The sequence below is a fragment of the Rattus norvegicus genome, chromosome 1 (assembly GCF_021556685.1).
Source record: "Rattus norvegicus strain SHRSP/BbbUtx chromosome 1, alternate assembly SHRSP_T2T, whole genome shotgun sequence".
In the NCBI taxonomy this organism is placed as follows: Eukaryota; Metazoa; Chordata; class Mammalia; order Rodentia; family Muridae; genus Rattus; species Rattus norvegicus.
Genome location: NC_141534.1, coordinates 118,208,331 through 118,224,661, shown reverse-complemented (window position 1 = coordinate 118,224,661; position 16,331 = coordinate 118,208,331). Strand labels below are relative to the sequence as shown.

Genomic DNA, 16,331 nt, shown 5'->3' with positions numbered 1-16,331 from the left:
AGTACCATACACTGTAAATTTATAATGGCAAATTCTGGGATTTGTGTATTTCATAAAAATGTATAATACAAGTGAAAACTTACACTCCACCAACTTCCACTGCATCCAACTAAACATGCTCTTAAGTTTCTGGAGATAATTCTAACATTTCTTCATGGAAACTCAGACAAGCAAACCTCACTACTCTAAAAAGAAAGAAGTAGGGGACAGGGGGAGGAAATGGGTCAGACTGCCCCTTCTCTCTACCTGTGCTCCTTTTACAACGTTCACTGTACACATACAAACCTAAGAGTAAACTCCAGCAATTAGCTAACTAGTGATATTTAATAGAAGATAAAGCATGAGCACTCAGCTCTACCTGGCTCATTAATCCTGCCAAAAGTATGCCTGGTGTTGTGCTTTTTTGTCTTGAAACATGTTTCACAAAAATCAAAGTCATCACAGTTTCTGCATTTGAATCTGGATCCGTTGATAGGAAAAGTCTGACAGCCATCACATCTGTTTTTAAAATAGATAATTTGATAAGAAAACAATGAGGTCACTTTTAAATAACTTTAAAACTCTTCTTCCCCAAAGAAACTCAGCAATCACAAAATTAGAAACTCACGTAACCCCTGGATGAATACTAGGCACCAGCTCCATTTCTGACAGCAACCCAGTCCAGTGAGACTGCTGGGGGAAGTCCACAATGATGTCTTTCCCATTGGCACTGAAAGCTAGCACAGGACAGAAACTCTCTAAGGCTGTTTTAAAGTCAACATATACCTACAATAAATTACTGCGGCCCTGTGATACTGTGCTGTAGTTGTTCACATTTGATAAAGAATGTTCTCTAAGAAGTACAAGGTAAGATACTTATGGATGGAATAGCACACAAAATCTTCAGCCAGCTCCAGGAGGGAAGAGTGGCTTAACTGTGGTTGCACTAAGAAGTAGTTTCAGATGCTCAGTTTAGTAAACTATAGTCTCTACTTTTATTCACGCTTATAATCTCCAAACTAGCAAGTCTGTAGTTATAAAGAGTTAAAAATTACACTTAGTACCTTCATATATTAGGAAATAAAACTATATTAATAAATAATAACTTTCATCCTTTAAGAACAATCTTCTTTCAAAACATTGACTTAACAGCCACAATCATTTTTTTAATTTATCTTTGTTTTGATCATTTAAGAATCTTTTAAGCAAAGAAAAATACTTATAAAAAGTAAGATATAAAAGAAGTCATTTGTTCTTGTATAATCTGAGAAGTTCTCTAACAATGGCCCTAACTACTGGGAAAGTACCAGTATTGTAGCAGCAAATGTTTAAAGATAAAATAATCAGGAATGGTCATATATGTCTATTTTCTCTTTATACCAAAACTTGTTTTGTTTAACTTGGCTATTTTTCTGTTATTTCAGTCCTTACTGTACTTCTCAGATATACTTATTAGGCTAGTTAAAAATGAGTAAATGCTAAATGTATATACAAATAAAAAGAAAATATGTTCTTTAAGACAGCATTTTGTTGCTTAACTATTACCTTTCACGAGACCCACACTTTGATGAGTTACAGATCCCCACTTGTATTTCGGTGTGGTAACAGAAGCTTTGACCCGTACTTTATCACCAATCTTGATGTGAGAAGAAGAACTCGGTGGAGGATAACCTAAGGATTCATTGGCAAATGCACACTGATTAATGTTTATTCATTTTCTGGGAACTGTGTCTCTAAGAAATGTAATACATTAACAAGGAGTGTGCTCACCTATAAGTTCTACATGAATATACCTGACCCAGTAAGTGCCTCCTTTCTGCTGCCAATCACACTGCACATTAAGGTCATGTAATCCATCTCTATCCAGTTTGATGACTTTGCCCACATCACCTTCACATACTTCTTCGTATGTTCGACAGCATCTAACCATCATTCCCACCTAAAATTGAAATGCAAAGTCAAGTCCAGTACACCCAAACGAGAGATATAATGACATTCTCTTTCCTTCAGAAAAGATTTTTAGGACCTAGAAGTATGCTTAAAGTATTACGCTGGTTAGTTTGTCAACTTGACACAATGAGAGTCACCTAGGAAGAAGGAACTTTAAGGAACTGCCTCTACTGGGCTGGCCTGTGGGCATGTCTTTGAGTCATATTCTTGATTAATGATCGATGGGGACAGAGTCCAGTCAGCTGTGGGCAGTGCCATTCCTGGACAAGTGGTCTACACAAGTTGAGCAAGCCATAGGGAGCAAAACCAGTAACCTACATTTCTGCATAACCTCTGCTTCAGTTCCTGTCCCCAGATTCTTGCCTTGAGTCACTGCCCTCACTTCCCTACTTGACAGGCTGTGACTAGGACATGTAAGCCAAATAATCCTTTTCCTTCTAGGTTGTTTTAGATTAGATATTGTATCACAGTAATAGAAAGCAAACTAAGATAAGTAGCATTCAGATTAAGGGGATCCAAAAGTCTCTGGGAAATACATACATGAGCTTCCTTCATCTTCTGCCACAAAACACTCTAGCTACAGATGACAATGTTCACACAAGAGGACCCCCTGACTATCAAAAGGAATAACAGCTCAAACACATCCTACAGCAGACAAGCTCAACATGGTGATAATAAGCAAACCAAAGCTTCTTGGTCACCTTTTTAAGCAGTAGACCACCAATGTATCAGTGTGAAAGTGGAATAGATAAAGCTCTTATATCACTGAAAATAATTATGGTGCTTGTCCTGTCTTTCCTACAAAAATTATAATACAAGTAGAATCGGTTAAAAAAAAAAAATCCAAAGAAAACCTGAGCTGATAAATCCAAAAGCACTGAGTAAGTTAGAAAATCACCATCATACAGGCCTACAATGGGTCTAGGTTTGGCAGACATACTGTAGAACAAGCAAGAGGAGTAGGCACCCAGTAACAGTTGACATCGATATAAAAACCTAAAAAGCCTTCCAACCAAAGTCTCAGCATGAGTCCAGGCACTCTCCAGTCGTAGCTCTATTTGAACTTTCCCAACATCCCAAGAGCAAGCTACCCTGCTGGTCTCTTCTTTCTCTTGCCCACAGTATCCATGTTTCCTTCTAATAAGCAGATCTTACTGAGCCAGTCTGATTGTCTTCCACTCATAGGCAAAGCAGGTTCCCCGAGGGAACATCTGTCATCTCAACTACTGCTTAGAATATGGGAAATGTCCAAGTATTAGTCAGAGAAAGCATAAATGAGGTTTATTGTAAGCAATGCCCACCTGAACATTCTCCCTTACATACACAGCATAATCATCATTACTCAGGAAATCAGCACGTTTCTTGTAAGTCTGGCTCTCAGTCACAACAGCACCAGCAGCCTAAATGACATAAACACATTTGAAAAATAATTGAGAAATATATTTAAAATAGAGTGTTGGCTTGGCATAGTGGCACACATCTTTAATCCCAGGAGGCAGAGACAGATAGATCTCTGTGAGTGATTGAGGTCTTTCTGGTCTACATAGTTCCAGAACAGACATAGCTTAATAATAAGACCCTATTGCAAGAAAAAAAAAAAAAAAAAAAAAAAAAAAAACAAACCACTAAATCTATAGTATAAACAAATGCAGTAGGAAATACTGTTTTCTTTAGAAGAATCTTCCTACCTTAATATCAATAGCACAATATGCAAAATAAATATTTGTAAAAAAATTTTTATACATTACATTATATCAGTGTTGTGCCTGCATGTATGTATGCATGTGTACAACATGCATGCCTAGTGCCCAGAGAGGACACATGAAATTATGTATAGTCATAGGCCACCATGTGGGTTCTGAGAATAAAATCTAAGTTTCTACAAGTGCTCCTAACCACTTAGCCATCTATCCAGACAAAATGAATCTCAACAGCTCTCAATATCCAATGATTTCCAAGGCTCTAAAAATGAATTTTGTAACATTTTCTCAGGTCAGAAATCAGTATGTCACACAAGGCATGATTTTTATTGTTTGCTTGGACAGTTGTCTTTAGACTGGCTCTCACTATGTATCCCAAGCTAGTCTCAACTCTTGATCCTTATGCCTCGGTCTTCAAAGTGGTTATCACAGCCATGCAGCATCATGCCAGGTATTTTTTAAGACACGGTGTAGTATTTCCATGCTTCCAGGGCTAGTCTGAAACTGCTATATAATGCATACCAGCCTTGAACTCATGATTTTCTTGCTATAGAGAGCCCAGAATGTTTATTTGTATTTTAACCGGACAATATCTAACTATTTTGCTAAGACCAGCTTTGAACAACCAGGCTGAATCAATCTTCCTGCTTTCAGCCTCCAGGGTAACTATGTCTACAAGACACACAACCTTTGAGTGTTTTCAGTATCTTCTAAAAACTACCCATCATCACTAGATTGCTATGCAATCTGAGGGAAATTTTTATGGAGAAAACCCAATCATTATCTCAGTAGCAAAGCAGGTAACTTTGTTATATGCCTAGCAGAATTGTGGGTAAATCTTATAGAAAAGTTCACAAGGGATGCCTTGGTTCTTTTAAGAGATGGAAAGAGGTAGCATATGAGAATCATCATATAAGACAAGCAGGACACGTGGAAGCTACTGACCACAGGGTAAGGAGTATCATCCACATCCTCCACCACCTCCTCATCTGAATACTCGTCAGATACTGTTTCTGCATCTGAGAACTCTGTAACCTGGACATCAGAGTGGTCTAGCAGCCACCCAACCAAGGCTTCCACACCTAGGAGCAAAAACACCCAGCTGCAATCAAGACCAAAAGCACTGAATGTAAAACCCACAAGTGAGCAAGGACAAGAAAGCATCATACCAGGCAAACCAGATGCGTTCCCAGAGGTGCCAGTGAGAGACTTCAGAGCAAACTCTATATTTTTCCGAGGAAATCCCATTTCCATGAGCTGCACCACAATAGGCAGAGCAGGAGCTGGGGACTGTCTGTGCTTCTTCGCTCTGGCAAGATGGATGTGCTGTACGGAGACTGGGGTTGTGGCCTCACTGGAGCTGCAGTCTTCACACCCTGGACTTGAAGGATGTGTGGATTCCACAGCCAAACACTGACAGAGGGCCAAAGCAGCAGCCTGGGCAGATAAGGAAGGTTTATAGATATGTCCTATCTGAAGTCTGCCATCTAAGGAAATGTGAGTGCCCAACATCTTCTATGAGCTGCATTACAGAAAGCCCAGATTCATGAGTGTATCTCAAAATGAATTAATAAAACATGCTAGAGACAGGATAAGCTAGGTAAGAAAAGAAAGAGAATGGGCAGTCAAATAATATTGCTGACTGCTTCAGTACAGCTAGTCATTTAGTCACTCACAACTAAATATACTGGACTAAAACTGTCAAGATTAGACAAGTGTACCTCAAGTTCCTGTTTATCAAATATAGCCTTCACAGGAGACGGTTGGGTGGCCGAGGATAATAACTGCTGCAGGAGGATCATGGGAGGCTGTGGCCCTTCAGGTGACATATCCCCAAGGTCAGGGGATGCAGCTGCTCCATCATCTGAATTTGAAAGCACAATTTGAACATTCTACTTTTCAACAACCAACATCTTTATAAAGGTAATACACACTGGCCGCCTGTACCATACCTTTACACAGTCAGGCATGAGAGTTCTACCCCACACCTCAGACTTATAAATCCTGTAAGATGACAACTGCATTAACAGTTGGTGACTGGCAGTCAGGCCCCACATCCTTCTGTGGGTGTAAGACAACCATATTCTCCTTTTAAGACCTGCTTATTCATATCTCTTGTATATTCTTCTACTAGAGTATCTTCCTTTCTTTCAAATATACTTAAAACATTTCTGTTTAAAAAAAAAAAAAAAAGATACCTGTATGAAGAGTTCCAGTCTCCTGAACTGCTGGCTGAGACAGTATCTGCCTTAGTTTGTCTTGGTGGGAAAGCAGTGCCCGCCCTGCCTTCAGTATGTACAGCTTTAACTGCTGGCTCCGCAGCAGGTCCAAGTCTACTTGTCCTATGGAACAAAGGAACCCAGTAAGAAAAGAACCTCATATCCAGCAGTCTCTCTTCTTCACCGATCATGCCATCTCTGCAACATGAAGGCAACAACATGCCCTTCGGGAATGGAGTGAACTCTTCTGATCCCTACGTCTTCTTTCTTCAGAGCTCTAGATATCTGTCCTAATGAGCTGAACAGAAGACTAGAACCACAATAAGCATTTAGTGTCATTATTAAATGTTTTCCAAAGTACTGAAACTCCAACCAAACACAAGTAAAACATTTTCATATTTTCTTGCAATAATCCTGAGGGATTTTCCCAGATGCATCTAGTGTAACTGAAGCCATTTCCCTAGAATGAGCTCTCTGGTCCATGCTACATGTGTCTGACAGCAGACCAAGGAAAGTGTCAGGTGCTGCTTTCCCCAGCAGGGCATTAGGGAGGCCCTGGAGGCAGCACAGTAAGTGGAGGTTGAGAGAATGAAAATGCCTAAATTTGGACCAAGTGGCAGTTGTTTTTTCTCCATGATGAGAAAAATGGTGGCAACTGCAAGAAAGTAGACTAAATTAGAGGCAAACAGTTGTTTATATCCACAGGCCTGCCATTCAGAGTCGTGAACTGCAGAATTAAAGGTGTTTACCATCCTAAATGCTGGAGCAACAATAACAAATCTGAAGAAGAATCTGGAGGAGTATGCTCAAAGAGCAGACAGAATGAAGTGGGGGTTTTGAGTGAAAACACAACTATTTCAATGGTATAAAAAGCAAGCAAAGAAACAATCTCAGACTAGCCACGGTGCAGTACAAAGGAAGTCACAAAAGTAGTATTCTAGACCCAAAGGGAAGAAAGCTTTAAACAAAGCACCATGCACAGAGACGAAGTCAAGAGAATCCAAAGACAAAGGTCTGACACCGAAGATGTCATAAGCCAGAGAACTAGTAGATGGGAAACAAATGCAGTGTCCTAAAAGTTTGCTTAGAATAAACACTGACAGTCAGAAGAGATGGGGTTCCAAATGTAAGGTCAAAGATTAAAAACCTAAGAAGTATCTTATATTCCCAAATATAGACTGATAAGAACTCAGTCCACTTAAACTCCAAGGCTTTAGCAGTCATAAGAATGCACTCTGAGTAAAGGGCAAACAATGCCAATTCTGATTATTTTACCAAAGACAACTATATACTGACCTGCAAATGCCTGTTTTGCTGATTTCTTTGTTTTGTGCTTTTCCAATTTGCTTCCAGCAAGGTTCACCAACTCAGCCCAGACAGAAAGCATAGGCTCCGTGAAAGGCAAATTGTTCACACTAAATGCCACAGCAGGGAGCTGATGAAACAGCACAAAAACCTTCAGAGTTGCTGATGAGGTTAACATACAGTTTGAAACTTATTAGAGCATGAGCCCTGAATTTAAACACACATGCCCCAAGTCATGTCCTACCTAAGAATAATTCTCAAAGATACTGCAGAATGATGAAGGTGTGTATATATAAGATATAATCTATATCAATGTTTTTATTACTAGTTGTCAATAATACATTAGAGTGGTTAAGACATTTTCTGCAAATTATAAATTTTCTACATGTATTTATTCCTATAATAACCAAAACACTTATTTTATTTAAAAATTAGTCAAACTTCACTTGGGTTACCTCAAGATTATATAAAGCTTCTCTATTGTATCTAAGTCATAAGCTTATGCTACAATAGGTAGTTAAAATATAAGGTATTCAACATGACTGAAGTACATTTTTCTCACTAAAGAAAAATGTTTTTTTAAAAATCACTTTTTAGAATTTTAAATTATTCAATAAAAATGTTTTAGAAACTCCTATTTTAAACCTCTACAAATTACCTTATAGACTGTTAATCCCTTTTTATGTCTATGATATGAAAGTCCCCTGGCTATATGCCCCCATGAGTCAGGCCTTTCTTAGGAGCACAAGGAGAAAAGAGCTAACTCCCCTGATTTGCATAGCTTCCAAGAAGATGACATAAAGTGCAGGTTCTTCCAAGTTCTAACATTACAGGCCAGTTCCCCACCCCACCCCCCAATACTGGAGAGCTGAGCACAAGCTATATACCGGTTTGAGCTGATTCAGCGGGCAAACTCGGCACATCCGCATGTCACAGAACTGCACGGTGATTTTGCCCTTTGGGGTGATGCGAGTAACTGTGCCCTCTCCAAACTCATCATGCATGACCTGGCCTCCCAGGCGCAGTCGGCCATCAATCCCTCCAATCACAGCAAGGACTGCCATGAGGCCTCCCACTTCAAGGTTCTCAGAGTCTGGGAAGTAGTCTTCTAACAGGGTCTAGTGCAGAAGGGAAAGAAAGGACAAGTGTGAGGTGGAAAGTCCTCCAAACTGCCTGTCCTTACAAGTTTGGCTAGGCTTCAGTCACTTTATCTTATTTGCTATTTATAAGTTCATTTTATGACAGAGTATCTCACTCCACTGTCCCAGACTTGAAGGCTTAAGAAATCCTTTTACATGCCTGCCTTCTGAATTGTAAACTTATTCAATAATTATTTCCATTAAAATGCCCTTAAATAGTGAAACAAAAACACTTTGTGTTTTAAAAGATAACTGAAAAGCTAAAGTCCCACCATGCTTATTTGAAAACATGACACACCCTTTCTGATGTCTTTCCCGCATAGCTTTGTGTGACAGAGCAAAGCTGGGAGTTAATGTATTTGTTGATGAGGCCATTCCACTGGGTCAGGGAGTGCAGAGTCCGGAGGAGCCCCACCACTTCTTCAGCCAGAGTGCTGCTGTGAGTAGCAGTCAAGGAAGCCTGTGGCCGGGCCCTCCGCTTCCTCAATGTGGATTCTGAAGGACAGAGAAAATCTGTGTTGCACACTGTTCATCACTCAGGGGTAACGAGTAAAGGCACCGCCACTCACCTCTAAGTAACGGAACATCAGAAGAACAAGTGGTGAGCAAACTGCCCAAGAAGCCAAACAGCTTTTCCACCAGACACTTCATGTCCCGCGCCCTTTCGGTCTTGTCCCATGATGGAAGAACTGCTTGGAGCAAATGAACAGCTAAGATCTGATCAAAGACAACACAAAACAACAATTTTACCTTCTACTTCCTTTAATAAATTGATGTACAACTTTATTATGTTCATTATTAATCAAGTTGGTTAATAGGAAGGATTATCAGGAATTTAAAATAAATAAAATAAATTTAAAATTTAAGTGAAAGTTGTTCTTTAAACTTAGTTCTTGTCAACCACACTACTACTCCAATGGGGCAGAGAGTAGTTATGAAAAGGCAAATAAATTCATTAGCGACTTGCACAACTGCAGTAATCAAGAACCTCACAACTGAAGTCGGAGGAAGAACTACTCTATTTTATTTATTGCTATTTTCTATACTGAGCATCAATAAAAAAAACCTAGTTACAAGGTCAGGGAGCTTCAGTACTACCCTATCTCTCAGTGAACTGGGTTGTGCCAACAGTATATTACCTGCCTCTGCAGGGAGGCAGCAGTGAACGGTGCATGGCCTTCCACAACCTTCATAAGCAGTGTGATCCACCTTGGGGAGCTGAGAGCACCACAGGCCTGTGGGGTGAGTGCAATGCTCCGCACGAAGCCCAGTGTACACCAGCTCCGGTGCTGCTCCCTGGCCACCAGTCTGTCTGGAGGGGCTGCCAGAAGAGACAAAATGCACTTGAACCAAGCATCAAAAATCAAAGCATTAGCACAGCCCTCACATTTACATACCCTCCTAATTCATTTTGGGCAATAGGCTACTTCACAACAGGACTGTGTGAGAGGAGTAGAGGAAGGCTTTTAAGTTAATTCAACAAACATTTTACACCATTTTTTTAACGTCTGAAGTGAATGGAATTCAAATTAGTTCACTTAATCTATTGATACAGTTTCAAGTAAATAAATCTATAATTCTAACATCAGTAATAGACAATATGCATCTATTATACATTTGAAGCTCATTGCCTTAAATGTCTCCATGATCTCATTTGGACCTACATTATAAAATGTCCAATCCAAGTTTAAGAGCTCTACACTAGAAGAATGTGAATGAACTTTATTTAGTTTTTTTCTTATGTAGCCAGAGCACACGATCCCCTACTTTCACTTCTCTGATGCTGGGATTAGAGGGGCATACACAGTAAGAATGAAATTTTCTGTTCCTCCTGGCTTCCTAAGACATGTCCTCCTATCTATTCCTTCTCAAGCTAGGACATGTAGACTGGGGTCTGAATTACAACAGGACTCTGCTGGGACCTTCCCAGATCCTACTGCAGCAACAGTAGCAACAGCAGCAGCAACTTCCCTCTGCCCCAATTCCTAACTTCCAAGCTCACATAAGACATTAAACACTCCAGGCTCACACACTGACATTTACTCTCATACATATATACTAAAGACACTAAGTCATAAACTACTCAGAAACATCCAAATATTCTCTCCCATGGTCACACATATACCCACACATGCTCTCTTATACCATCACTGCAATCACTAGCAGAATCAAAATCATACGCTCTCCATTTATCACACATATACATATAGAACCTAAGATACAAGCCCACACTTTACATGCACTCCTACATGCATCCCTCTCCCTCACACATATAAAATAAGATGTGTTTAAACAATTACTCAAACTCAAACACTCATATACACCCACTTGCACTCATATCCACCTATGCTCACTTGCTTCCTGTATCACCAATCAAGTCTCCTCACAGTGACACTCAAGATTCTGACCTTTACTCTCCTATATACTTTCAAAATAGTGCAACCACAGAAACCACTGTCTGACACTGACACAGCGCACATGCTCACTTACATATGCACACCCAATCCCTGCTTCCATACTATCACATACTATCACAACAGAAAGGGACCCCCCAACCAAGTTCTCAGTGCAAAGGAGATTTATTTGCACCAGAGGGACAAATGGCAGGGAATAAGAGACAAAGAGAGGAGATAGAGAACAAGAGAGAAGGGGAAGAGAACAGGAGAGGGGAGAGGAGGCAGAGTGCAGCTGGATAGAGACAGACGTGGCCCATAGGCAAATGGTGGTTTATAAAAGTAAAGGGGGAGTGAGCTGTTAAAGCGAGGTGTTTAAAGTTTAATTAGACAAGTTAATTAGGTGAGCCAAAGGAGGCTTTTCGTGGCAGGACTTCAATACTTTGATAGCTGGACCTTGGTAGTCAGCCTTAGGAGAGGAAGTGCCAAATACAGGAATGGACCATGGTAGCTTTAGGAATATAATCTAAGGTTTCTTAGGAAGAAAGAAAGAACGAGGAGTAGGGCAAGGCCTGCCAGAGCCATGTCTGCCATATTTGAGCTGGCTGGAGCCCCTTCACTGACTGTGCACACTCATTTTTATCCTTCACCCACTTAAGCATGCCAAACTCTAATTTACACTCACACTCAATAACATGCCTACATATCCTCAATCATTCCTGTACATTCAAGCATACTTCACATACACACTCCTAATTACTCTCATACTTGCACTCATACAACTGGAATATACACACAAGTTCATTCATCCTATAGCTGATGTGACTATTTGCCCACATCAGTATACCCTAACATTCATTCACTTACATACTTACACAATCTCAACGAAACACTCAAACATACACCTTCACGCTCCCAACACAGAATCACTGATTCGGTATGAGAGCTGTTCTTGGTTGTCAGCTTGACTACATGGAATTAACTAAACCCAAGACGCTAGGTACAGCTGTGAGGGATTTTTCTTGATCAGATCATCTGTGAAAGGAGACCCATCTTAAATCTGAGCTACACCTTCTGGTGGCAGCCTATATAAAGAACACAGAACAATGGTTCTTATCCTTCTTAACGCTACAGCCTTTTAATACAATTCCTCATGCTCACTGCTACTGGTATGAATCTGATAATGCAAGACATCTGGTATGTGACACTTGTGAAAGGGTCCTTTGACTCCCAAGGGGTATGACACCCCACTAATTAAGAACCTCTGACATACATAAAGGAAGTGTTTGCTCTTTGCCTGCTTGCCCTTACTCTCACTAGCAAGTTCATTCCCTCACTGGTACCAGGATCTTTGTGATTCTTGCATAAGCTGAAGATCAGCAGAGACATTCAGTTTTGTGGACCAAACAACTACTGGACTCTCGGTCTTTCGGTTAGGAGACAGCCATTGTTGTAAGTCAGACCAAATCCTCTAAGCTACTCTAACAAAACCTGTTTTTATTCTGATAGATTAAGACTATCTATTCTATTTCTCTGGGTAACTGATTATAACACTCAGCAATGATAACACATTCTGTTTCATATCAACATACTGAAATTGAAATGCTCACACAGAGCTAACACACACTCATTCAATCACAAATGTATCCAAACACATTCATGTGCATTCACATTCACAAACATGCTAACAGTTACATATGCTCACAAGTTCTTTGATAGTCATACATAACCGTATGCACATAGAAATATCCATCCCACTTCCTCATGTTGTATTTGCCATTGGCACTTAATCAGAACACCAGCATTTGACCCTAATTGGAAATAAAGTCTATGCAGATTAACACTAAACACTGAGATAACATGCTGGATTGGGTTGAGACCAGAGCAAATGAAAGATTTCCAGAAGAGAAAAGGTCATAAAGAGATGTAGACTACATGAAGACAGATACAGAGACTACCAGTGAGGTCTGCAGCACATGGCTCTGTGGACAACCTGCCTTGAGGATTTCTAATCTCCAGAACTCTAAAGAAACAACATTATTGGTTGACTAGTTCTCACCCATACACCGCCCCCAACTCCCACCCCCATTCGCATGTTAAAGTGCTAATGCTAGTATCTCAAAATGTGATCTTGTTTGGAAATGGAGTCACTGAAGATCTAAATTAGATCAGATGAGGTTAACTGGCATTCTTGTAAAAAGAAAATCTGAAACACATGCACATAAACACACATGTACAAAGGAAATCATGTGAACGAGAAGATACAGACTAGGTTGATGTGCCTACAATCCGGAAAATGCCAAGCAAACCGCCAATGCTAGAGGAGCCTAGAACAGATTCTCCCTGGTAGCCTCAAAAGGAACTAGCCCTGACAGGACTTTCTGTTGTTTATTATACCTTGTTTATAATGCCTTGGTACAGCAGCCACAGGAACCTTATTACATTAGTCCTCACACGCATGCTGATTCACATTCTCACATCCAGACTTAACCACAAACACACAAATATGAGAGATTTACACACATATATACATGCTGAGGTTCTGGGGCCCATAATTATTCATTTCATACATGGCTTATCTGTTGTTCCGCTTTCCACTAACATCCGAAGCAGTCCACACAAAGTCTTGGTGGCCTCACTCTGCATGATGTCAGCATGAACTCCAACAGAGAGACACAGAGTTTGCAATAAGTTAATAACGCTGGTCAGCATCATTGCTGTGGGGTGAATGTTCCTTTCACCTTGTTCTGCTTCTGAAAAAGGAGGATGGCAATGAGAAATGACAATCCCAAATAAAATTGTCCGTGGATATTATTTAAGGTGTTTAATATCACATTCTTTATTCTTTTCAAAAAACTTGAAAATATTTTAGGGTAGTTCTAGGTTCACAGTAAAATTAAGAAAGTACAGAGATCTAGCAAACTGTTTTTTTAGAATTTAAAATAGGTGGCCACCTGAATTCAGTACTTTTAAGACTGATGGATGACTTAGTTGTGTTTTACTACTAGAAAGGGAAACATCTTCATGAGAAAAGGTGAAACTTAGAATTTATTCTCTTTCTCCCTTTCTTTTTTTCCCCAAGAGACAGAGTCTCATGGTTGCCCAGCCTAGCTCAAACTCCTGGCTCCAAGAGAGTCTGCTGTCTCAGCCTCTCACAACTGCATCTGGCTGCCCCAGTCATTTCTGTCTTCACCTTCCTTTACAAAACGAGATTTGGGGATGGGGTGTGTGCAGGTATTCATAGAGACCAGAGGAAAACCTCAGGTGTCTTCTTTCTTCGGGTAACATCCATTTTGATTTCATGAAACAAGGAGGGCTTTCACAAAACTTGGGAACTGCTGATTAGGCTAGCATGTCTGACCAGTGAGTCTGAGACCAGACCAACCAGAGTTCTGATTACAGTCATGTGTACACTGTTAACTAGGGATCTAATTCAGGTCCTTGTGCTTAACAAAAGTACCCTTATGGATTGAGCCATCTCTTCCACCTTAAAAAAATGAGACTTTAGAGTAACATTCTGTTTAAGCAACCTTATTATATAACTCAGAAATGAAGAAATGATTGCAAGCTTTCCCGTCTTATCACAGACAGAGACGACTTATCAAATGTCTAGGAGCTATAGATTGAGTGAAGGCAATTGACAGACCACTTCTGGAGTCAGCCAATCTATCTGTGGGACAAGAAGGCCATCACTGTCACAGATCTACCTCTTCCCTGGCTCTAATTCTACAATGAGGAATACCCCAGATACAGCTGAAAGGGGGATACATGTGGTCCACAGGCACATACTATAGCTTGGATCCACTTCCAAATTTTCTATGTTGCTAGACAGGTTGAAGTACTCTAAATCAAAGACTATGGAGGTGCTTAAATGAAGCAGGTAGGGCCATACCTTACAACTTGAAGCTGGTGGAGGAAAAAGCAAAGGGTTCAGAACAACACAACATAACACTGAATCCACCATGCTACTTACTATCAGGCTTTGGCCAACCACACAAACCAATCAGAAGTAAGCTAGGACCAGCAAGCTGGCTTAGAGGGTATAGGTACTTGCTTCCCTGCCTGATAACCTCAATTTGCTCCCCAGAATTTACATGGTGAAAAGAGAAAAGTAAATAAATAAATTGGTTTTGGTTTTTGAAGGATCAGCAGGTTGAGGTATCTGCCACCAAGTCTGATGACCCAAATTAAATCCTGAGACATGGTTGAGGAAAGGAGAACTGACTCCCTAAGCTGCCCTGTAACTTACAGACATGCAGATGAACATGAGTGTGAGAGTGTGTATGTGATCAAATTTGAAAAATAATACTGCTCATCCTGTCTTCCATCATACTCTGAAAAGGCCATCAGGAAGTAAAGGTTAAGATACATCAGTTTGTCTGGGTTACTAGATGTAGAGCCCCTTTATACAGCCATACCAGAATCTTGTGTTTGAAGTGCAGCCAGAGCAGTGTCTCAGATGAATCCTGACCACTGTCTAACTTTCCAGAGGGAAATGATGGCTATCTAACACATGCACACTTTGCCCAGCTATCTTGAACTAAAACTAAAAGACTTTGTGAGTCACCCACCAGAGTCATCCTCTGTGTCTGAATCCTCTGCAGAAGGCTGTGATGACACAGGCAGCTCCACCAGCTTCAGGTCATACTTTCCTTCTTTTCCCATCCTGTATGAGTTAGTGCTGCCTGTGTCCCACTGGACCCTGATCCATCCATCCTCTCCCAGCTCACCAATTACCCGGCCTAGGCCTGGAGGAGGCCCATCCTGAAAAAGCAAAAGTACAAACCAGGTAAGAGAGTGTGTGTCCACTCAAACATACCTGAAAAAAATGTACAGACATTATCTTTAAATGCCATGAAGTCACATGCTCATGTTTCTTTGTCAAAGAAATCAGAGACATGGAGTGAATTCTCTCAACTAGAGGGCTCTCCGAACAAATGTATTGAGTGTCTAGAAATGGAAGTGATCTTTCCAATGACTTTGATCACTTCCTAGGCCCCACAGCAATACTCTGTCAACCAGTCCAAAGGAAGAAAGTTGTTGATAGCATGGTATTACTTGATCTCAGACAATTTCACTTCTAAGAATACTGTGACAAAACCCATGCTTAGCAGTATGGCCGAGAAAATCCACATGATATCATGGGAAGCACAATGTCTTTTGTGTAGGTTTTATTGTTCAGAAATCAGCAGCTAAGTCATCATCAATCTTACAAGTCCTGAATTTAAGCAGCCACCTACTCTAACTTCCACTGATTGATTCATTGGTAAGATGTGCTTAGATGTTAATGAAATTTCTGAATACCTGGTCACCCCACTTCCAATCTACCCCTCTCATGACCCTGGTTCCAATCTTCATCATAGCAGCCAGTTCTGGCCCTGAAACAGGGAGCTGAACAGGAGCAGTTTCCTTCCTTGTTTCTTCCAACACTGTGGCAGAGGCTCCCCGGGCAGAAGCATTCATGTCGTCCTCAACACTGTCACAGGTAGGACCTATCAGAACGTCAAACAACAGCAGATCCTATAATTACATGCACTGTCCTATTTTTATTATTTTTTTTAAATTGTGTGATTACTTGTGTGTAAATTATGTCTAAATGTGAGTTTCCACATATGGTACATGAGTTTAAAAGAGGGCCTCAGATGT

The 16,331-nt window shown here is 40.5% G+C and overlaps 1 protein-coding gene across 3 annotated transcripts in view; it reads right to left on the bottom strand.

The window, feature by feature from the left end:
- Window positions 1–16,331, bottom strand: part of Herc2 (HECT and RLD domain containing E3 ubiquitin protein ligase 2) — a 203,204-nt gene that overhangs the window by 96,991 nt on the left and 89,882 nt on the right. For all 3 annotated transcript variants that reach the window (XM_087556934.1, NM_001444180.1, XM_087556945.1), the window contains 17 exon segments: window positions 15,990–16,177; window positions 15,257–15,449; window positions 13,256–13,438; window positions 9,432–9,613; window positions 8,862–9,009; window positions 8,591–8,787; window positions 8,041–8,271; window positions 7,145–7,283; window positions 5,828–5,971; window positions 5,351–5,493; window positions 4,799–5,066; window positions 4,575–4,711; window positions 3,231–3,329; window positions 1,750–1,918; window positions 1,525–1,650; window positions 608–716; window positions 359–498 (listed from right to left, as the gene is read on the bottom strand). In XM_087556934.1, the coding sequence (XP_087413060.1) occupies window positions 359–498; window positions 608–716; window positions 1,525–1,650; window positions 1,750–1,918; window positions 3,231–3,329; window positions 4,575–4,711; window positions 4,799–5,066; window positions 5,351–5,493; window positions 5,828–5,971; window positions 7,145–7,283; window positions 8,041–8,271; window positions 8,591–8,787; window positions 8,862–9,009; window positions 9,432–9,613; window positions 13,256–13,438; window positions 15,257–15,449; window positions 15,990–16,177 (2,796 nt within the window).